Source organism: Nicotiana attenuata, unplaced genomic scaffold (genome assembly GCF_001879085.1).
Source record: "Nicotiana attenuata strain UT unplaced genomic scaffold, NIATTr2, whole genome shotgun sequence".
NCBI classification, from domain to species: Eukaryota; Viridiplantae; Streptophyta; class Magnoliopsida; order Solanales; family Solanaceae; genus Nicotiana; species Nicotiana attenuata.
In genome coordinates, this window is record NW_017671236.1 from 195,535 (window position 1) to 206,720 (window position 11,186).

The 11,186-nt window shown below is 32.8% G+C and overlaps 1 protein-coding gene across 1 annotated transcript; it reads right to left on the reverse strand.

Moving 5' to 3' along the window:
- Positions 1-2,408: 2,408 nt before the first annotated feature.
- LOC109206921 (E3 ubiquitin-protein ligase RMA1H1-like) lies at positions 2,409-4,095 on the reverse strand. Its single transcript, XM_019369793.1, has 2 exons — positions 3,872-4,095; positions 2,409-3,317 (listed from the first exon to the last, which is right to left on the reverse strand). Exon 2 carries the CDS (start codon positions 3,274-3,276, stop codon positions 2,560-2,562), a length of 717 nt encoding a protein of 238 aa, XP_019225338.1. The 5' UTR covers positions 3,277-3,317; positions 3,872-4,095; the 3' UTR covers positions 2,409-2,559.
- Positions 4,096-11,186: the final 7,091 nt, after the last annotated feature.

Sequence of the window (11,186 nt, forward strand, 5' to 3'; positions counted from 1 at the left end):
TACGTGCATAGTCCCAAAAAAGGGTCGGGACTATATTGAGTTTATCATACGCATCCTTACTTTACATTTTTGCATTCACAGCTTGAACTTAATTATCTCCTGATCATACGGCAGTAACTCTGCCGTTATGTCAAAACTCCTTGTGATTATATCAAACTCTTTATGGTAGTTAATTAACTGTAAATTTCTTCGTTTCCTTTTCAAATAACATAACTTCCATACATGATGCTTGTGTCAAGTTGACACTAATTTGGACATGCAAAAAAGTAAGTAGTGCAGAATGCTAGATTAAACCTATATTGGATGTTGAAGTGCTAACAATTCCTTTCTTTAGTGTAAGTGATTCTGGATTAGGTGGACATCGACTTATCAAACACTAACTTAAAGAAGTGGAAATCCTTAGGTAATTATTGTTGAAGGTCTATCATATTTGACAAAGAAACACAGAGAGTGTTTGCTTCAGATTTCTTTAAGGGAAATATATAATTATAAGTTTGAAGAAACCATAGGCTTTTCACTCTAGAAATTGCTTTAATGGGATATATATCCATTGATAATATCAGGAGGAGAAATTAAAAGTAAAATACAAGTGTTAGCTAGTTTCGATTGCGCCAGAGTTACTGAATATATGTACTAGTGGAAAATAATAGATATCAATAAAATAATTGAGGTATGTACAAACTGAAAATAGACGTATATTAGCTAGCTAGTCTCAGCTTGTTTTATCCATTTCTTTCGATCTTTCCAAGGACTAGGATTGTGCGCAAACAGAGAAAAAACAAACGGTCATGATCTGAATAAACCATTTAGTTGCATAAATGATTTTTTTTCTCTCTGATAAAATCATTTCACCGTTTAATTAGCTTTTTCCAATGAAAATTATTTCTTTTAAGGATGAAAAACATAATTTTGGTCACTTATGTAGAACGTCAATTCTCTTTACGAATTTCCCAAAATCTTATTCTATATCACTTGTTTCAACTTCCATTTTGTGGTTGTTGACTATTGTACTTAAAAAGTATGAATAACAAATACTATTCTTAAGCATATCCTCTATCTTGTAAGATTATCATCATACGTTTAATTTTTCTGACAACATTAGAGAACGATTTGATTTACCAAAATATAATATTTCTAATGAAAAATAATGTTAAATATATAATATTTTTTGTCGTACCAAACACATTATTTTTAAAAGCCATCCACCAGCACTTGTCGGTGTTAAGTGTTAACCTAATCATAGATAAGGACAAACGTATAGAGGTGGCCAATTTCCCTTCGAGATGTCGATGCCTTGATTTTGACATGGTGTAATGTATGCCATTTTTTCCAATCCACATGCCCCTAGTGCTTTGAAAATTCAATACATGTGAAAGTTATTAACTTTTTTGTTTTTGTGAGTTCAACTGAATACCCTACCCTGCTCTTCTTCTTTTTATTTTTATTTTTATAGACAAGTAGGGGTGACATTTGAATCCAAATCCATCCAACCCACTCAATTCGCCCAGAAATTAATGGGTTAGGCTACAAATATTTTAGCTCATGGATCAATTTAGGGAGAAATTCAAAAATAGCCAGATTTACAAGTGGTCGTTCAAAAATAACCCAGTTTCAAAAGTAATCGAAATCTAACTACTTTTTATGTAAAGATAAATCTGAGCAAAAACACTGTTCAAAACCCGGAAAATACGCCAGTATATTATGCTGGAGTTCCAGCATAAGTATACTTGAACTCCAGCATATTATACATTTATACTGGAGTTCCAGGATAAGTATGCTCGAACTCCAGCATAATATGATGGAGTTCCAGCATAAGTACACTAGAACTCCAGCATAATATACTGGAGTTCCAGCAAAGTATACCGGTCCAGTATAATATGTTGGAAGTTCATACACAAGTGCTCGAATCTCCAGTATATTATGCTGGAACTTTCCGTGTGTTGGATTTCCAGCATAATATGCTGGAAGTTCATACACAGGTGCACCGAACTCCAGTATACTATGCTGGACCGGTCTTTGTTGCAGCAAAATAGTGGCTATTTTATATTGACTTGGTAAACGCTGCTATTTTTGAATGACCAGTCCGAAAACTGGTTAGACCGTGCTATTTTTATGTTAATTTAGGCTGAGCCCAAGTTAACCCATTATTTTTTAAAGCCCATTCTGATCCATTAAGCAGCCCAAATACATCCCATGAAACTCACCCATAACAAAAGGATCTCAACACAACTTATCTAGAAATTTACTTAGTTGCCCCAGTTTAACTTTTTTTTGTTATTTTCTGCACCCCCCCCCCCGTAAAGACTCCCTCAAATTTATTTTTTACTTTTTTTTATTTTTAAATTTCTGTTTTTTTGTTTTTCTGCACCACCCACAATTGGTTAGTAATTTTGAGAAATTAGCCGGTGTGGCCATAAAAAAAATTTCACCTTTTTTCGAATGTTTTTTTTCTTTTCGAAATTAGTGTTTGGTTATGAAAACTTCAAATTTCACTTTGAAGTTGTCATCTATTACAAAAACTAAGTATTTTTACAAAGTATTAGCAAGCGGAGAAGGTGGTCAGAACAAGAGAAGACATGTCACTAAACAACAACATAGGAAAAAACAGATTCTGCTAAGTGATCTATCAGCCTGTACTAGTTGCCTTCTTAACCTTGGACTACTGCTGCCTGCTAAATTATATGAAGTTGGATATGTATATAAAGTAGTTGATGAGTTTCCAAACATCCGCGCATAAACCAATTCCCCTGTTGTGGTGCCACCAGGACTTAGCATAGGTTCGGACATGTAGCTAGAAGTATAAGGTTGATGTGTTGGAGACTGCTGAAGTTGATGGGATCGATATGAATCAGTAGGTGCTATCAATGTGTGACCCCCACATCTCGGACTAGGAGGCCTTTGTGGTATGACTATGCCAAGATTGGGGGCCTTGACATCAGATGGTTTTGTAGCTTGGCCGCGACCATAGAGTGGAATCAACGTTTTCTGTGAGACTTCAGCCTTGCAAACAGGACATTGTGGCTGTTGGTGATCAGTATTTTCGGTCGGTTTGCTCTGAAAATAAATCCATTTGTAGATGCAAGGCCAACAATATAAGTGACCGCAGAATGTAACAACAGGATCATGTACAAGATCCAAGCATATATTACACTCAAAACCTCCAGAGACATTGTCGTCAAGCTTATCATCAACTCTCTTACACTTCTCCAACGAAATATCGTGTTCGTCAAAGTTGGTGTCTGTTATTTGCTCCTGGAAAAGCTGCTCTAAGGCCATAGTATGCTTCTTGATGTAATTCTCTGTTTGTTAATATATGCCTGTTAAACATATGCCAAGGTTAGATTTTCAAGAACTAGAAACAAGAAACTTGTGAACTATATAAGGCAATATTTCTTTTCTCAGACCAAACTGGAAAATGATTCTAAGATTGGCCAAACCAAACTATTAAAGGGGGTTAGGCCAAATATAAGGAGGATCTTATTAATTCTAATCCATCAAAAGAAACTATGTTGTCCACAAACTCTCCAAATATAGGTTGCTGAGAAACATCTACGTGGCAAGGTGTGGTTCCTTTGATGAGGATTTAATTTCATAAATCTATATTAGTCGAAACTAATAGCGTATGCCTTCAGGCACCAGAGGAAATATAAGAAACAGACACTCATAAAGTTTGATTTTTTCACAGAAAATTGATGACACCTTCATCCAAATTCACATTCAATGCCCATAAAATCCATATAGGAATACTCCACGTATAGACAAACCGATCACCCTCAAAAAGAAAGGTAGAAATACCAAAAAAAACCCACTTAAAAAACGAAAAAATTAAAACCCCACTAAAGAAAAAAAAGAGGGAAATTTCGAGACATACCTAAATATGTTAATAATATCAAGATTGTTCCTGAAACTGGATACAAATATCAGAATGTTCAATCCAAATAGTTGGTCTTGTTATGTGGTCTTAAATAAAGTGAAAGATGAAGTTTTATAGCGAGAAAACAAGTAATAATATGTATATTCTGTGGAAACAGAGGTGAAAGTAGAAGGTGGAAAGATAAAGTAGCGTTGAAGAGGAGATGAAGGAAGATGTTTGAGTTGAGGTCTATATATATATACTGCTTTTTTAAGACGCGCCTATAGTTACAGGTTTCTGTATGTATAGCCAATTCAGCGCGTATAAATATAGTAGTAGTACTATATAATATAAAATTATTATAAGGGTATTTAATTTTAATGGTCACACTTCTTCTGGATTGAAAAGGGAAAAATAAATAATTGGAAACTCACGAGCCTTTTCACTCGTCATCCAGTATTTATTCTTTTTTCTTTTTAAACTTCCATCTCCTTGGCTTTAACGATTCCCCATTTATCAACATTAAATTTTTAAATATAAAGTTAATTTTTTTATCTATCTCAATTTATATGACACACTTTTCTTTTTGGCCAATCCGAGAAAGAAAGTCATCTTTTTCTATTTTGAAACAATTTATCTTTAGAATTTCTATTTGAATTAATTTACAACCATACAATTGGTTTAATTTAAACCACAAGTTTCAATTTTTTTTAAAAAAATTTCATGTCGTATCTATGGTTTTCTATATTTATCCTAATTTACAATCATAAATTTTATATTTTTTTTTATTGTCTGTGATATATAAGCATAATACAATTAGTTTTTTATTACAAAAATTAATATTATAATTTTAATAAAGTAAATTAAAAGTTGAATAACCATTCACAAATTTAATTTGTGAATCTTCTATTGATGATGAATTAGATATATATTCTCTCTTTTTTTTTTTTTTTTTTGGTAAGGAGGACCCGCAACCGTTACATCCTCTGCCATAGCTTCTGCGCTTCGGGTGAGCATTCTGTGCGCACTGGGTAAATCCCATGTGCAATTGCCTGCAAACCACATAGGGAATGTAAACCGCACTAGGCAAGCCCTGTGTGACAGGCTCAACTCAGAAGGCATTGAAGGGGGATCGACCAAATCATCCGTATGAATGACTACTCTCCAAACCAACTAGGCACCCCGAAGGGATTAGATATATATTCTGCTACGTTCAGAATAAAAGAAAGAGATGAAATAAGTCAATCAAGTTTTGCCAAAAGTAAGTAGCAGTTTGACAAAACTATGAAGTTCTCTATTATTCATTTCACCACGATTCGGATTGAATTTATGCTTTATCAATTTATTTCGTGAAGCATTAAAAATCGATGAGGTTTATACTTCTTTTCGATTCCCGGTCTTTCTAAGTAAGATTAAAATATGGAAGCTTTCGATTAAACATTCTTTAAACTTATAACCTATTGTAATGGACAAGCTCAATGTCACCTCAACTTGCTTTAGCTAATTAATGTAAGCTATATTTTCCTTCTTTGTTAGATTTTGGTTACTTTGTTAATCATTTAATTATTGAAACAACTAACCAAATATTAGATTAAAATCCGATCGAAACGTGTCCTTACTCTTAATTTTTATTTTTAGAACTTCCCAATCCTTTTTTTTTTTTTTTTTTTTTCGTTAACCTTTACCTTTAACGTTTTTTGTTTTTTTTTTTTTTACCAAAAAGAAGTATAAACCTCATCGATTTTTAATGCCACGCTATGAAATACATTGATAAAGCATAAATTCAATTCGAAAGTAGTAAATGAGCAACATATAATTGAAGATCTTATATGATGATTAGTTAAATAAAAGTTATTTTATGTATCAATTTTAACAATTCTGACAACTAGTTTTGGTATATCAAGAGATATCACAATTGCCAAAATAATATTTACATTACATTTGCAAGTAAAAGAATAATTCAACAAATCTGGAATAAAATAATACCGGAAGGTTCACAAGAAGCTTCTATATCTTCAAGTGATTAATATTTGGTTTGTCACATCTTATTTCAAGTAATTTATAAACAAGTAAACAACTTAACTTAGCCACAATCTAAACCTTAATCAGTAACAATCTATATATATATATATATATATAAAGGAGGGAATCAAAAAGCTGATGTGGCACATCCCAAATACCAGCATTGGTATTTATCTTTTTTCTTGGTTTTTTGCTCTTCTCCCTAATTTTTTCCATTTATTTGTTTTATTTTAAATGCAAAAACCCAAACGTCACTTCTTTACTTCTCTTAGAATAGCCTCTGTGGGACCGTCTCTGCCAAATTAAAACATTGGTAACATTTCAGTTACTCATCATCAAGATCCATAATGACTAACCAAAACTAAAACATATCAGAATTTGAAAAGCCTCACCATTTGATAAATTGGAGACTATAAAATTGGTTTTACAATGTGGTTTCTCTTTAGTTTTCTATTCGAGTTATTCGTTTCAATCAACCAACTTTCGAGATTAGAAACTACATCTTTATCTGCTAATTAGTTGCGTTCTCATATAAGGGCATATGAATTGTTTGTATTGTACGAAGCTTCGAAAAAATGAGATGTCGGCAAAAATTGATGAATAGAGAAATTTCCAATTACGAAACTCTTCGCCAAGGTATTTTGTATGTTTGTGATAGTCTCTTTCTAATCTCTCTGTAATTTTAACTTGTGGGGCTTTCTCTTTTTTTTTTTTTTCATGTATAAAGCTTTACTTAATTTTTTAATTCATTTTTACACTTTCTGTTTACTCAAAGCAAAATGATGTGGATATGTAGTGATCAATATTCATTTCAGATTCTCAGAGAATAGTTCTAATTTTGTGATACAAACTGCTCCTTTCTCTATGATTTAGCGGCTTCAATGGTATCCTCTGTAAATCCCCTATGTGCTGAATTTATAGGTGAGGGTGATAAGATGTTGATAGAAAAATTTATTTGGGGAAAGAATCAACACTCTAGGAAAATTTTGAAAAAAGAAATCTGGGGTTAAAAAGGATTTTGCTTGGTTATTCGGTGGGATTCAATATCCCGTGAAAAGGGCTGCAAATTTTAAGGGGTGCGAGAAATTAAAAGGGAAACAAAGAAAAAGGTAAAAGGTTAAAGGAAAAGAATAAGGAATGGAAGACAGAAATGAAAATGGAAAAAAACAATTGCAGAAGATCCGAATTGCGAATCACTTATGATCGCTTTTTCTTCCTCTTCTTTAATTTTTGTAGTGATACAAAATAAAGAAAGAATGATTAAAAGTCAAGTAAATATTTATAAAAAAAAATGGGAGTTATTATTAAAACTCAATATATTTAAAGATGTCTAATAATTATGTGAAAAGAATAATTTTAAACTTTAGTCTGAGCTTTTTCAGTTTATCTTTTTTTTTTATAAGTATATCATTTATTTATTTTAATTTTCATTTTACAAGTTCACAAGCATATGCATTGATGAGCTCTTTGATATATTCTGGATGTTTAGAATATGTCTCGAGTACAATATTCTAATGTTTACGGGCAATATCAAACATCATCATTTTGGTCAATAAATTTCCGTCTCACTTCTCACTTCTCACTTATTTGGAGAAAAGAGATATATTTCACCAAATTAGGAAGAAAAAAGAGGGATTTTGTTATGTGACTTGAGACTGATTGGATATGCAGTTATAAGCCCAGGAGAAATAAGAATAAGAGAAGTGTAAAAAAAAAGAAGTAAAAGGAAATAAAGAATAAACGAAACAAAAATGTAACATAATAGTCAGTTTGACATGTTTGAAGAAGCAGCAAAGCAGTCTTTTGGGAATACGTTAATACTTGAAGTTCCCTCCTATGTTTACCTAGGGAGAAATTAGGCTAGACATTAAAAATTACTTTTCATAAAAATTGTTTAAATATATCTAATGATCTAAGCTACTGCATTGGTATAGACTTCATGGTATATAATCATTTTATTGATAATAAACACTTTAATGTTTGAGTATAGTGCTCAAAAGAATATAGTTTGAGGAAGGGTGTTCTTTGAGTAATGATCCTGAAAGAAATTAAAAAAAATTAAATATATTTGAGATTATACAATGTTTTAATTCCCGCCATCTTTTGTCAATGTAATATAATACTTGTGAGCCTATTAAACTTTCTCCTTATATATTCAATTTTATTTTAAGCATTTAATTTTTTAAATCATCATTCATATTTTATCCTTTTTCTTAAAGTATTTATAAAGCATTTGTTGAAGTGACGTGGTGGAGTGGATATATGTTATTTATGCTACTGATCACAGAATAAATTGGATGCCCCTCTCTTGTAAGTTGTAACATGTATAGTGCTTGAATTAAGGAAATTGCGAGCTTGGATTGTAATTAAAATAATTTATATTTACAATATAATCAATTCATAGGATTAAATTATGTATGCATATAAATAAATTTTGTATCTCTTTTATCTCAACTAAATTTAGACAAAAAAATTATATCTTTCATCTACTATTGTTTATTTTAACCGCGCGAAGCGCGGATAAATTTAACTAGTTAATATACTAAAGTAATAATTAGTGTAGCAGTGGCAACTTCCTCTCAAATTCGTACTCCCTTCCTCCAATGTCTCTATACTACAAAATCTTTCCTTAAAGAGTTTCGTAATCGTACAATCACTTTATTGATGTTCACATGGTGTTTCTTTATGCTTTAGTTTTTTTTTTGTTAATATAGAAAACTTGAAGAAACACGTACTTATATGCTTATTCCTCGAGGGCCAATATTACTTTTACTCCGTGCGAGAAATTATTTATATTTGGTAGCTGCAAAAAATATATATATATATATATATATATATATATATATATAATATATATATTCGACTATTTTATTAAAAGCGACCATACAATATCATTTTCTAATTTCTTAAACTCACTGTTGATTGATGCAGTTGTTAGAGAGAAGGCGCTAGTCAAACGTACATGTAATATACACAACGACAGTATTTCACACAACTGTACCCTTAGGGTGTGTTTGGTACCAAGTAAAATGTTTTCCATATATTTTCCTAGAAAATTTTTCTCTGAAAAATAAGTGGTTTTATCACTTATTTTAACTTGTTTGGTTGGTGAGTGGAAATTTTTTCCTAAAAATATTTTCTAGTGTTTGATTAGAGAGTATAAAATATCTTTAGGAAAATAATTTTTTTATGCTACTCTCGTCAATCCACCTTCCCCAAAATCCATATGTTTCCTGTACTCCTCCCCCCTCCCGCCTCCACCCTCTCCCCCGTACTTTATTTTCTTCAAGAATTTAATTATTCTTTTTAAAATTCACACAAATTCAAAGGAACTAATATGCTACCTTTTCTACATCATGAAAAAAAGTACTCGTTTTGTTGAAATAAAAGAAACTACTATTTCCACATCATGGAAAATAGTACTACTTGCTTTGTTGAAATGAAAGAAAATAGTTTTACTGCATCATGAAAAGAATATACTCATTTTATTGAAATAAGACAAAATGTACTCTATTCACGACATAAAAATAAAATACTCTTAATAATAGTTCTATTTAGGGTGGATGGTGGGCAAGGTTAGGGTGGGTGGAGGGTAGTTGGGGGTAGGGGTAGGGGTTAAAATACACCAATAATCGTGTAAATTTTTTACCTTGTTATAAATAGAGTTCTATTTATGGTGAATGTCTATATTTAGAGAGATTCTAGGGTTTATTACTTGATGGCTAAGTCACCATCTCCCTATAAATAAAGGGTTCTGATGATAGGCTATAATTGCATATTTTAGTCGCTTATTACACTCGAATTTACTGCACTTTAATTGAGTTTGCGCTTTAATCGCTAGTGTTTTGCACTAATTGTGTGTTTTATGCCTTGTAGGTGTGATTCCGAGCTATATAGATGTTATGGAATGAATTTAAGTGATTTGAAGCTTTGAAGTCTGAGTAAAAGCTCAAGGAATTAAGCCGGGATCGTGTTCGGGGGTCAAATTTGATAATTAAGTACGAACGAAGGCTTGAGGAGGCATATTGCGCACTGTCTAGTAAAATAGACATAACTTTTTGCTCAGAACTCCATTTGGGCTCCACAATATATGGTTGGAAAGCTAACTCAAAGAGCTACAACTTTCATGTTTTACGTTTTTCCAAATTCCAAACGGAACAGGGTGAAAGACCGCGATTTTTCCGCGACCGCGGCAGAACCGCGATAGAAGATGGTCGCGGACAACTGAAGAATCAGAGGGCATGTTTGGCCGCGGTTCGACCGCGGCAAAACCGCGGCAGGAAGCGAAAATTTCAGGGACTAAAGTGCAAAATATGGAATTTTAAGTCCTAAACCCTATATTAAACAAAGGAGGCCGGCCAAGAACAGGAGGGGGACATATTTTGGACACAAATTAGACCTAAGGAGGCGGAGAGACACTACTTTAGGGTTAGACAACACCCTTGGAGGCAAGAACACATTGGGAGCAAGGCGGAGAATTCTTCTACGAGTTTTTTCCTTCCTCTTCCTATTTTTTTCATTGTTGGTTATGACTTTTAGTATTGTAGTTTTACATACTATTATGAATAGCTAATTTGTTATCTGGGGTTTTGATAGAACCTTTTGTAGGATAAATTCTTGTTATGTTTTTATATAATTGAGCCATAGCTTTTCTCTGTTTGTTCAACTACGTTTATATTCTGGTTGATTGAAGAGCTCTCAATTAGCTGTGCCTATTTAGTATGCATAACTCGGGAGAGAGTGCATATTTAGGTAATTGTTGAACAACACCACTCCCAGAGTATATGAGGGATCAATAACCGAGGGTTTAAAGGCAGGATTAGGGATAACGAAGCCTTGGGTGCGATCTGAAGTGAGCTGTATTAAAAGCCAGCTAGCGTAGCTTGGGAGAGTGCGTCTAGTAAATTATCGTAATTACTCGGGAGAGATTTACGGTAATAAGAGTGCTCATGATCGGTAGAGAATACTTAGGCGAAATTATAGAAGACATAGCGGGAAGGATTCCGACAATAGGGGAAATCATAACTCTAGACCTCCTTAATCTTTTCTCTAACCGTCAGTATCGTTAGTTGTTAATTTACTATTTTAATTTGTTAGTTAATTAGTTAAACACAAGAATCTTAATATCTATAAGTTAGGAATTGTTCAAGCTTGTCTTCTTGGTGATAGTGAACAGCTGTAGCTAAACCTTAGTTCTCTGTGGGATTCGACTCCGGACTTGTAAACCGGATTATATTTGCAGCGACCGCTTAGTCCTTTTTATAAGGCATAGTTGGGCGTGATCAAATTTTGGCGCCGTTGCCGGGGAACT